The sequence below is a fragment of the Medicago truncatula genome, chromosome 8, assembly GCF_003473485.1.
Source record: "Medicago truncatula cultivar Jemalong A17 chromosome 8, MtrunA17r5.0-ANR, whole genome shotgun sequence".
NCBI classification, from domain to species: Eukaryota; Viridiplantae; Streptophyta; class Magnoliopsida; order Fabales; family Fabaceae; genus Medicago; species Medicago truncatula.
In genome coordinates this window covers 26,465,985-26,478,898 of record NC_053049.1, presented here as the reverse complement: position 1 = coordinate 26,478,898, position 12,914 = coordinate 26,465,985, and the positions used below count along the sequence as shown (strand labels likewise).

At 31.7% G+C, this 12,914-nt stretch overlaps 1 protein-coding gene and 1 pseudogene across 1 annotated transcript; one reads left to right on the top strand and one right to left on the bottom strand.

The window, feature by feature from the left end:
* Positions 1 to 5,555: 5,555 nt before the first annotated feature.
* Positions 5,556 to 7,765, top strand: LOC11407795 (delta(8)-fatty-acid desaturase 2). The gene has a single exon (XM_003628331.4). It carries the CDS (start codon positions 6,179 to 6,181, stop codon positions 7,526 to 7,528), a length of 1,350 nt encoding a protein of 449 aa, XP_003628379.1. The 5' UTR covers positions 5,556 to 6,178; the 3' UTR covers positions 7,529 to 7,765.
* A 3,402-nt stretch (positions 7,766 to 11,167) lies between these two features.
* LOC11410848 (SKP1-like protein 1A) lies at positions 11,168 to 11,737 on the bottom strand (annotated as a pseudogene).
* Between the last annotated feature and the right edge of the window lie 1,177 nt (positions 11,738 to 12,914).

Below are 12,914 nucleotides of genomic sequence, written 5' to 3'. Positions count from 1 at the left end.
ACAAAAATAGTTAAATTAGTCTAATTACAATTCAGAAAAACCAAATTTGTTTCCCCGCAATACACGCTTCAAGCAAAACCATCGAGAACATATCATATCTCCTTTGGTACCTAAACTATTGGTTGTAAGGGTTAGTCTTCAACACCCATGGGATAAAATCAATAATAAATTACAACATCAAATAAGAATATACAACCGTCATCAAAGAATTGTGTTAAGACATTTCTTTTTAGTTTAAAATGTTCTTCACTCCAAAATATACTAAAAGAAACAAACACAATCTCAATTTTTTTTTCTTTTCTTTTTGAAGGACACAAGACTCAATGCTAATGCAGAGGCATGAAATGCAACTATACCATGATCCGGATATCGCCCCATTTGGCATAACAATATTAATCACCCCATTTGGCATAACAATATTAATCGCTCCATTTGACAAAATGATTTTAATTGCCCTATTTGACACATGCATATGAATCGCCCCTAATTGGCACATGCATATAAGAGTGTCAAAAGTGCTATGCTATGCTATGAATAAAATGTTTTTTTGTGTCTTCAAATCTTTATAGTTTTATATTCTCAAGTCACATAGTTTACCAATTCCACAAAATTACCACCCCTCGAAATTAATAAAATTTCTCAAAATCTCTAAAGACAAAATCAAGAGTCACATTAAATCAATAAAAATCACAATTCCGCATATTAACAATCATATACATCGATCAACAAATTACCAATTTCGCAACTAATCAATCATACTTATAATTATCAAAATTCACATATTCTTCAATTCAATAACAAAATTTACTAAACAACAATTATTATATTTATTAATAACCATTAATCTCTTCACTCATCCAATGAATAAGAAGCATACAAAATTCAATATCATAAACTATCATTTTCAGTTAAATCATGGTCAAGACTAGGGTCCTTACCTTAGGAGCTTTACATCTTTAACACTATATGTCTCAAATTCGTGTCTGTATTGAAGTCGTCCTCTCTCTCATTCTAGACATAATTTTGACGATCGGACCTTTGAAAACGAAGAACCAAATGGTGGAAACATGCTGTTCAAAAATTAGCGCAATCGAATGGTGAACAAAGGTGTAGTCCCAATTCTACGGTGACATGGTTAGAGAAAACGAAAATAGCTCCAATGAGACATTATTCTAGGATTAGAGATTGGAATATGGGAGTAAGCAAGATAGAAAGGACATAGAGTATACCTTAGACTCCCAAGAATTTCATGAAAAGTGGTTGCTAGATCAATAATTAAAGAACTTAGAAAGTAATTTGGATGAACAAGAGATGATGATGGAATTAAGGTGTGATGTATGAATGATTAACTTGAGAACATTTGATTTATACAAGAAAGGCATGCAAATGAGGTCTAAATATTGTGATGATGGAGACCGGCAAGGGGACGATTTTGAAAGATAGGGAAACGATTAAGGTGATTTTGCAATGTGAATTAGACTAAAATAACTAATTAAGAGAATACCCACTCAATCAATCCTACACGTGTGTTGTGGAGAAAACTGTAAGTCCCACTAACTATTCCTAAATATTACTCCCTCCGTCCCAAATTATATGTCACTTTAGAAAAAATATTTGTCCCAAATTATATGTCGCTTTACAATACCAATGAAAAATTAATATTACTTTTCCTATTATATCCTTAACTATTTATTACTCTCTCCTTTCAATTCCTTCATTTATCTTTCTCATATCATTTATTGAGGATAATTTTGTAAAACAACTCATAATATCTCTTTCCCACACAATATTAATTACATTTCTTAATATGTGTGAAATGCCGAAAACGTCATACAATTTAGGACAGAGGGAGTAGGAGCTATCAACTAGTATACATAACAACCATACACGTTTATAATTTTCCTAAGCTACAAGAATATTATATCTTCCTTCAAAAAAAATAAAAAATATTATATTTATTTACTATTAAGGAAATTCCTTATAATTCTTACTAGAAACAATTCTCCTAATTAATTAATATTAAAATAAATTATCAAGTCGAAGACATTTATAGTTTATCAAATTGATCAAGAAATGTAGATAGCTATACACATAGTTAAAATAAGCAGCTAGAGGACCTATACAGTGTTACCATTTTCTTAAATTCTTTACATATAAGCTATTAAATAATTCATAAGTCAAGAAAATTACTACGAATGACCTATATAATGGCTATAAAATATCGGGATGTTACAACATTTTTCATTAATAGAGACATGACATTGGTTATTTTGTAGGCTGACTGTAAACATACGGTGGATATCATTCATTCTCCGGGAGTGCCTCAAAATGAGATTGGTGATATAATTACTATGTGTAAGAATCTTTTGTGAGTTCGCAACACTTATGTTGTGAGACATATTAGGCGGCAAGCAAATAGAGTTTGCTCACACCATAGCTAGAGCATCTCGCATACCTACATATATTTTTTTTCCTGCCAAAAAGCCTTAAATTGTAGGGCTCTGGTTCATCTTGGCAATAGTGGGCCTGAATTGGTTCTTATGGGAAACAATTTTACCACTCTTTTAGTTGAGTTCCTTGACAGGTTGAATCCTCAACAAAAATCAATTGCTTGCATGATACTTTGGAGCATGTGGAAAAATCACAATTAAAATCTTTGGAAAGGAATAGATTCATCACCCTCTCATATTGTTCAAAGAGCCAAAGACAATCGCACCAAGTGGAGCTGCATTGAAAGAGCAAGGCAACCTGATAAGAATACTCAACCTACGCCTTCCTGGACAAAACCGCCACTAGCAACTTTGAAGTGCAATGTGGATTGTGCCCTCTTTAGCAACAATACAATCATAGGGTACAACTTTTGTTTCCGCAATTCTTCAGGTCAATTCATCACTGGCATGTCCAATTTTTTTACACTATGCTTCTTCTCCACCTGAAGCTGAAGCATTAGGTCTTCTTGAAGCCATGACATTTTCTATTAATAGATACATGACATTGGTTATTTTGTGGGCTGACTGTAGACTTACAGTGGATATTATTCATTCTCCGAAAGTGCCTCAAAATGAGATTGGTGATATAATTACTATGTGTAAGAATCTTTTGTGAGTTTTGCAACACTTATGTTGTACGACATATTAGGCGGCAAGCAAATAGAGTTTACTCACACCATAGCTAGAACATATCTATCTCACCATACCCTCTATATCTTTGATTATGTTCATGTTAATATGTACTCTTTAATTATTAAAGAAATGACCTAAGCTTACCTTCAGTAAAATAATACCATGGTAGATATTATGAAAACTTTTTAGTTGCTCCACGATAGTGGAGATCCAAAGATACACACAATCACAAAAACTAACTGTCACCCAATAAAACCGAAACTTTGAACAAATGAGTATATGAATGTTGAAATGTCATTTTACACCCATCATCGATCGAAATTATTCCGTTGTCCACAATTCATAACTCAATGGAAATTATTTTGGTTTTTTTTAGGGTATTATTTTAGATATTTGTTTAAAATAAAAAGCTGTAAACATTCTACCAAAAAAAAAAAAAAAAGCTGTAAACATAAAATGCTCAACCACTCATAATAAGTTATAGTATTTTCTTTGAAAAAGGAAATAATAAATAAATAATATTAATTGAACGCCAACTGTTTTTTTCCTTGCACACAAGAATTGTGCATAGAAATATCAACGATTTTTATTTTTGGATAAAATTTAAAAATGGATTATTTCCCTAAGAAATAATTTAAATATATGGATTAACACAAGAATTGTGCATAGAATATCAACTATTTTTTTTTTTTTTTTTTTTTTTTTTTTGTAAAAATGGATTAATATATGTTTCTAGAAACTTTTTGTCAAAAAAAAAAAATTTCTAGAAACCGTCAAAAAAGAAAGATTAAATATACTTTTACTCTTCTTCTTTTTTTTTTTGACAGAATAGTTTTATTTTTCTAATCGAATGTATTCTCTAAAATTACAAACCATTGATTTATTCTATTTTTATTCAATTATCTAGTAATTATATAGTAATCCACAAGTCCTAACTCAATTGGCAAAATGTCGAAATTGTTAGACCGGAGTTCGAACCCCGGTACCCCACTTATCTGTGTGAGTTTATAATAACTTTGCCATTTCGTCTATGTAAAAAAAAAACTCATATTTTTATGCGGGAGAAGTAGGAAATCCCACCTTCAAACTCATATCTATGTACATCAACGTCGCTACAACTAGCAACTATACTATACTTTTGAGACTGGTCTATTCATTTTTCTTATGGTCTTTTTTTCGTAAACCCTCTAATTCTCAAAGTATAGAAATCTTTGGAGTACAGAGTTCAACCGTGATGTAATTAAAAGTTGATAAAAAATTCTTGTACTAAAAAATTAAAGGGCAAAATTATATTTTTAATCCCTTAACTTAATTTTAGGTAATAATTTGATCCTTTATTTTTTTTTCATTTCAATTTTGTCATTTTAGTCCATTTTTATATGGATTTTCAAACTTCAAATCTAATATTCTTATACAAACATAGATAAAGACCGTAGATTTGAAGATTGAAAGGCCCTAGAAACATAAAATCATGACTTTGAGACTTAAAAATTCATATGCAAATGAACAAAAAGGATGAAAATGAAATGAAAAAAATATAAAGGACCAAATTATTACCTAAAATTAAGTTAAAGGATTAAAAACGTAATTTTGCCAAAATTAAACGTAAATTCTTTTGAACAATCTTTGATGGAGTTAATTAACCGCCATCTTCATCTTTTCTTTCTTCCCTTTTTTCAATATGAATAATTTGTTTTCCACATATATCAAATTTTTTCTTTTGTGTTGTTTGTAATTTCTTCGTCTGAGTGCGGCGTTGTGTTTTTCGTCGTATTGTGAGACATTGTTTGATTTCGTGTTTGGTTGTGATGTTCATTTGGTTCATATTGAAAGATATTGAAAGATCAGTTTCAGTCAACCAAATATTCAATCAATGATTTTGACGTCAACGTTGTAAATCCAGAAGCATAAATATTCTGACAATTTAAATTTTTATCTTATTATTTGTAGACATTTTGTCAATGTATGCTATTTTAACTTAAGTGTCGTGGGTTTGTTCGCAGATTTACCCTTTACTTCCTCCAGTCACTTATAAGCAAAAATTCACTTTTTAGATTCATTCAATAAATGATGTATGTCGTCTATATATAGACCACATACATCATTTATTGAATGAACTTAAAAAGTCAACTTTAGCCTATAATAGTGACCGGAGGGAGTACATTAATAGCGATGTTTATTTTAACATCTTTGATGTATTCTATCATTTAAAGTCTTGCTAATGAGTGTCTCCAGCACACTCTTTAATCTTTCATAATAAAAAAATTATTTAAGATTTTAATTTTCAATGCAATAATAAATACAAATTTTTTAATACATCGTTAACATTTTCCTTTAAATTATAAAGAAAGAAATGATTAATTAATTAAACGTGGTTTGTTCTCCCTCCTCCTAATAAAATCAAAACAACCGAAACGGCAACAAGTCCCTCTCTTTCTCTCTCCACAAACCCACATGGGAAGCAGCGTCACTCAGTCACATTACTTAACGCGTTCTCTCCCAAAAATATCTTCAAATTCGATTCTATCCTAAGTTATAACCCTCTACATTACAACCCCATTGTTCTTAACATGTTACCTACACCCCACATTCACCACCACTAACACCAATTTTCCATTGACCCATTATTTTTCAACCTTTTTCTGTTCGTTATAGCCACGAAATTGCCGCTGTTAACAGCGTGGCTTAAGCCTAATTATCGTTACTTTTTAACGTGCTTATAAGTCTCTTCTATTTTTCATTCATTCAAATATCAATCAAAAACACTCTTTAGAATAACCATAAGCCACACAAAACAGAGAGAGAGAAAATAAAAGGGTCGTTTTATTAGATTAGATCTCTGCACAAAAAAAAAAAAAAACACATTTTTCAAGGACCCTTTTTGGTTGTATTTCAAAAACAACCATTAAAGGCGTTACCTTGTTTTGAGATTTTTTTTACATTGTTGCAGGATCTGATAAAAAACCACAGATTCAGATACCCTTTAGCGAGTTTTGTAATTTTCTCTTGTTTTTCTCATCTGGGTTGTTTTTGTTTTTGGTGCTGGCATTATTACCATGGAGGTTGAGAAGAAGAAGTACATAACATCTGAGGAACTGAAAAAGCATGACAAAGAAGGGGATCTATGGATCTCAATTCAGGGTAAGGTTTACAATGTTTCAGATTGGGCTAAAAAACATCCTGGTGGAGAGGTTGTTTTGTTGAATCTTGCTGGTCAGGATGTAACTGATGCATTCATAGCATATCATCCTGGTTCAGCATGGAAACATCTTGACCAGTTTTTCACTGGCTATTACCTTGAGGATTTTAAGGTATCTGAAGTTTCTAAAGATTATAGGAGACTTGTTTCTGAGTTTGTCAAAATGGGTTTGTTTGAAAAGAAAGAACATGTTGCTTTATTCACATTAACATCTGTTGCTATTATGCTTGCTATTGTTGTTTATGGTGTTGTTGGTTGTACAAGTGTTTGGGCTCATTTAGGTTCTGGTATGTTGTTGGGTTTGCTATGGATGCAAAGTACTTATATTGGTCATGATTCTGGTCATTATGAGGTTATGTCGAGTCGAAGTTATAACAAATTAGCACAAATTCTTTGTGGTAATTGTATGACTGGTATAAGTATTGCTTGGTGGAAATGGACTCATAATGCTCATCATATTGCTTGCAATAGTCTTGATTATGATCCTGATTTGCAGCATATCCCTGTTTTCGCTGTCTCATCGCGATTCTTTGGTTCGATTAAATCTTATTTCTATGATAGACAGTTAAAGTTTGATGCTTTGTCAAGGTTTCTTATCAGTTACCAGCATATCACCTTTTACCCTGTCTTGTGTTTTGCAAGGCTTAACTTGTACCTTCAAACATTTTTGCTCTTGTTTTCGCCATCACGAAATGTTCCTGATAGGCTTTACAACATCATGGGTATCGGTGTGTTCTGGACTTGGTTCCCTCTGCTATTGTCAGCCCTCCCAAGTTGGCCAGAAAGGCTCATGTTTGTTCTTGCTTGTTTTGTTGTTTGTTCCATCCAACATCTTCAATTCTGTTTGAACCATTTCGCTGCAAACGTGTATCTCGGTCCACCGAGCGGAAATGATTGGTTTCAGAAACAAACAGCTGGAACATTGGATATCACTTGTTCAACATGGATGGATTGGTTCTTTGGTGGTTTGCAGTTTCAGCTTGAACATCATTTGTTTCCAAGGCTTCCTAGGGCTCAATTGAGGAAGGTTTCGCCATTGGTGATTGATCTATGCAAGAAGCATAATTTGCCTTACAGAAGTTTGTCATTTGTTGAGGCAAATCTTTGGACTCTCAAGACTCTTAGGACTGCTGCATTGCAAGCAAGGGATTTCACCAACTCTGCTCCACAGAACTTGTTGTGGGAAGCTTTTAATACTCATGGCTGAGCTTGAGATGAGAGCATGTGGATTTTGTGCTGTGCTGTGAAGAGAACATTATCAAGTTTTTTTTTCCTCTTATTATCAAACATTATGTTATTTTCAGTATGTTAAACTTTATGTATTGAATTCAATTTCTCTCTTTTATTAGGTATGTTTTGTTGTAATAATTGATGGTATGATCACTTTTTATGTGTTCCTACATCTGAACAAAAAATTTCAGGTTATATTTGCATATTCTTATTATCTCTGTTCTTTTGTTGGTTGAGTTTAAACTTTCAAAGGGATATACAGGGTTGTTATTATTAACTTCTCAAACTTGTATCATTCTAAAGTAATATAAGATCCCCTAAAAAAAAAAGAAGTAATAAGATATCAAAATTGCCAAATTGCAATACTTACTTGAAGAGTTTTTTTTATTTTTTGAAAGAACTTACTTGAAGAGTTAAAAGTTCAATTGAGCAAAATAGATAATAGAATTCTCTTTCATGAGTTCTTATTCACATATATCTCATTTCACCGGCATGCTATTATTACACATAGAACATTATTCTCCTTGGTTATTATATATCTAACTAATTAACTAATTAGTCATCCTTAACTAATTTTATCATATTTTCTATAAGTATCACCCTCTTCAAATTTAACCTTTTACTTTTACATACTCCAGTTTAATTTTGGTAAAAAAATGAGTTTAAGACCTAATTTTTAAGATCTGTTAATGTAAAGTTATTTTAAACATACATGATTAATTGATGTGACAACATCATTAAAATAATATAATCTAACAAATTATGAAATTAAACTTTTAAATATCTTCATATTTTATTTTTTGTGACAAAAAATATGAGATATTCTTGAATAGTATTAGTAGTAGTAGTTGAAAACAAATTCGTCTCCATGGAATCACGCTGTCGGTATCATGATAATAAAACAAAAATTAATGCGATTCCTCCAAATTTTTGCTATAATAACGTGTAGGTTTCATAACTTTTATTTGGTAAGGTGGCATTCCAGCTTTTATTTGAATCTCTCACCATGACAATTTTTAGCAATTCAGTTTCTTTTAAGTGTTGACATCTGTTTTGGGCCCCTTGCCTAAAAAGAATGGAAATTGCTCTTCAAGTTTTGCTCATTCCCAATCAAATTGCCTAAAATACTTTCACGTGAGTTCACTGCAGCGTAACTTAACTCACGTTCGACACTTGACTTAAGTCATTGTGAGTTAACTTACGCGGGGTTCTGTTAAAAAACATAACAACATCATAGGAATTTTTAAAACTATATTGTTGCGGTTTTGAGAGTCATTGTTGCAAAGTCATTCAACGCTTTTGTAATCACAAAATCAAGTAAGTGGTTATTATCCTATTGCATTTTTTTTTATTGAATTAGATTTTTTTGGATAAATTGTCACATATTTATGTTTTTTTGATTTTTGATTTTATAGGGTTAGATGTTAATGATTTGATTGAAATGTTGGATGTTGATTAGAGTAGAATTGATTGAATTATGGTAGAAATTGTTAGGAATTTTTGCACAAGAGAAATTGTTAGGAATTGTTTGAAATTGGTAGAATTTTTAAGATTAGATAAAGTTTTGACCATTGATTTTTATATTGTGGAGAGATGTCTTAGAAACAGGGTGATGTTCAGTTGAAAAAGGATGCTGAGAAGAAGAAACCAAAAACGACGGTGACATGACACAGTATCAAATGTGAAGGATCCAGATAAAAAATCAAGGGGAATGTGTCCGTGTATAATTTCAGCAAGATGAGAATGACTATTTTAGTGCCCAGGAACTATTGTGAGACCGTCTTGCTCACATGTACTATTGATTTCATCCTTTATTTTCTCAATATTCTATCCTACAATTTCAAATCAATATTCATAACATTTTTCCACAACAATTTACCTCATATGTGCATAGAAAACTTATCAAGCCATTGGATTGCTGCTTTAATATCTTGCCACCAACATTTTGATTGGTAATGCAAAGACGAAGAAGGCGGTTGTGGGTTCAAGAATAACTGTTCATCAATGCATACTTCAAACGAACATGAACTTTGAAAGATTGCTCTATACACTTCAGAAAATGCACTCCTACAACTCAAAATAACCAAAATACCCACAACGACACTGTCGTTGACTACCGTTGCTCCTAAACTTAATGTTAATGAGCGAACGACAATTAACCATCATTGGAAGTATTGAAGGTCAATTTAGGCGTGGGACTGCAATTTTTAAATTGGAAAGAGCAATCTTCATAACTTTAAAGAGAATTATATTTGTTTATTTTAATTTTTTTTTTAAACCAGGATCAACAAAAAATCTAAAAACAACTTTAAATGAAAATATAGTATGGTAGCTTTTAAAAAAAAAAAAATTTTAGAGGAGGGAGAAAATAAGTATAAAAAACTCTTGAGTAAAATTCATTGAATTTGATTAGGATTTTACAATTTCCTATATCGATTCTACAAAAATTCTTGAGTAAAATCCTTCGATTTTGATTGCGATTTTACGAGTCTAAATTTTGCTATTCCCTTTCGACATGAAGTAAAGTTCCAATTTTGACAACCTTAACTTTAGTATTATAGACAACTTATACCTGAGACGAAAAAATTTCGAAACAATTTAACGAGGAACAAGAATTTCAATTTTTTTCTTGTCCCTTACTCGGGTTTGTCCGTCCAATTTCTGAAACAATTTTACAAGTAAACACAATAAAAGTGGAGGTATCCTGAAACAGTTTTAAGCACTCTCTTGTAAATTTAGACTTTACCTTTCATAGCACATTAAAATTCATTCGGTAAACAAAACTTATGCTAACAATTTCTTTTCAAATTTCATAACTTCATCATTAACACTAGCACTGCCTTAACTTTGGCAGAGGCACTTCCAGCTGTTTTTTATGAAGGAAGGGCACCTACCAATAAATAAGGCACTTGCTAGGTTTATACTCCGCCTCTATGAAGCACGGATACGGACACGGACACCAGACACGACACGGACACTGACATACTGACACCGTTAATAATTTTGAGAAAAATACATAATTCAGGGTAATTATAAGTGTCAGTGTCGGACACGATGCGTGTCCAACAGCGGGACACGTCTAATCCGAGAAGTGTCCGTGCTTCATAGCTGCTGTTGATGATTTGAGAAGTCAAGCCTCATGTAATCTTAAATCTGCTATCCCTCATGATTTGTTTTCCTGATAATTTACACATATTTTACCAACTTGCATGGGGCTAGGGACTTAGATTTGAGATCATAACTCATCCCTGACACACAGTAAGAGGGAGTTATGCCTGCTTCATATAGGAAATAGCATCTCAATTTGATTCAAGTATTAAAGCTCTTCATGCTAAAATAAGTTCTAGACTACCTGCATCATCTACATCTATTGATTCTAATGATTAAAATATCTTGTCATATGACTAAACCAGAACTTGAACAACCGCCAAATGAAGCCCAGATCATGAAGCTTGTTTTATGGAACTTCAAAGGCACATGCAATTACCATGACTCTAGAAAGTAGAAATGGTTTGCAACCATGACTCTAGAAACAATTTTGTACTATAGATAAAACAAATAATCAAATATGTTCTATAGTAACAAAATTATAAATTGAAGTAAGGGATGCTAATAATCATTCAAAAGACCGACTGGACCAACTGAGTTCCTTACGAACTGCCGCCTCTTCCTCCGGAGTGAAGTCATATTCCCCAATATTGAAAATCTGGCGAACCTCCTCCACCGTCTTATCCTTGATAGATTCTACTACATTCTGGCATGTAAGTTCATATAGGCTCTTGATATCCAAGTCGTTTGCAGCCAACAGGAGTTCCGAGGCATATAGCCAGGTCAACCTTGATGAACTCAGCGTCCCAAGCCTTAACATCATCCTCAGAGGGTTTTTCTTTGGAACTCGTGGTAGCCTCAACATGCTTCTTACAATACTCGATAACCTTTGTCAAGATCTTGCTGGTTACGTTTGGAAGAGGATTTCGGTTTTGGCAAAATCGACCTCGATCATGTGTTTGATCGTCTGCGATTTCAACGCAACAGCCTCTTCTATACCTCAAAGGTCTCACCGTCGGAACTTTTGAGAGTGATCTTCCTAGTTGATGACGACATGATAACTTGGATTTTGATTTTTGTGAATGCTAAAAACCCTAAAACCTAAGTTTGAAAACGATGCGATGAATAAAACCCTAAGTTAGAAAACGGTTGAGTGAATGAGAAAAAGAATAGGCGTCAGTACACTGTTTATACTGACTAGGGTCGGTCTCATACTTGGCGAGCAAGAAATTTTGTTTTAGATTTGATATTGAGTTAATAAAAAAAATTGAAGGAAATTTCAAATTAAAAATAATTGCTATCGTTTTCCATCTATACATGATATGATATGTTTAGGCTGAACTTTTCATTATTATTTGAGTTATATTTTTTTTTTGTTACTGTTAGTAAGAAAGATAAGAATTTTTATTTATTTTTAAATTAGAAAGATAATTTTTTTTATTATATTTATTATATTGTTGATAAAAGATAAGTATAACAAATAACAAATAACACATATAACTAATAACACATATAACAAATAGATAAGGGTAAATTCAAATATTAAAACAAAATGTAATAAATTGTATAAGTTCGATTTTTTTCTTATCATTTAAAAAAGATAATGGATCAAAGTTAATTCAAATATTAAAAAAAATGTAACAAACACAATTTTTTTTGTTACCACACAAAATATATCGTGTACCAAACACTATAGATCAAGTATATTTCACTATAGATACTAACAAAAAGACGGACACCTTTTTTCTGCGCTAGCGCATGTGATTATTTTATTATGTTTATTTGTATAATTTTGATTAAAATTTTAAAATGTTAATGAAAATTATTGATATATTGATTTATAAACAAAATATTGTCAAGGCAAATAATAAAATTATTTATGAACTCAACGTATTTTAGTTTGTCTGCATATAAAATAAAGATAAAATAATGATCTTTTATTGTTTATTCTAATATAGTAATTAGTAACATCATAACATAAATGTATAAATGACATGTTATGTAAAAGAAACATTGCTATGATTGCGATAAAAGAATATCTTTAAAAACTACATTTTTCATAAAGTCTCCATCTTCTCCTTCTTTTTTCCCTTCTTTAATGAGAACTGTTGTTGAATTTTGAGAAACTCCTTTTGATAAAGCTACATATAATTGACCACGGCTGAAAACATGTCGTGGAAGATAGATTTCGACATTGAGAATGGTCTGCCTTTGTGACTTATTTATGGTAATAGCAAAAGTTAGTCTAACGGAAAACTGTTTTTTACTAATCACAAAGGGAATTCATGAACTCACATTTGTTTTTAATTTAATTA

What these genes read in the sequence shown, in the direction of transcription:
- LOC11407795 (XM_003628331.4), top strand. Translation starts at nt 6,179, where the DNA reads ATGGAGGTTGAGAAGAAGAAGTACATAACATCTGAGGAACTGAAAAAG.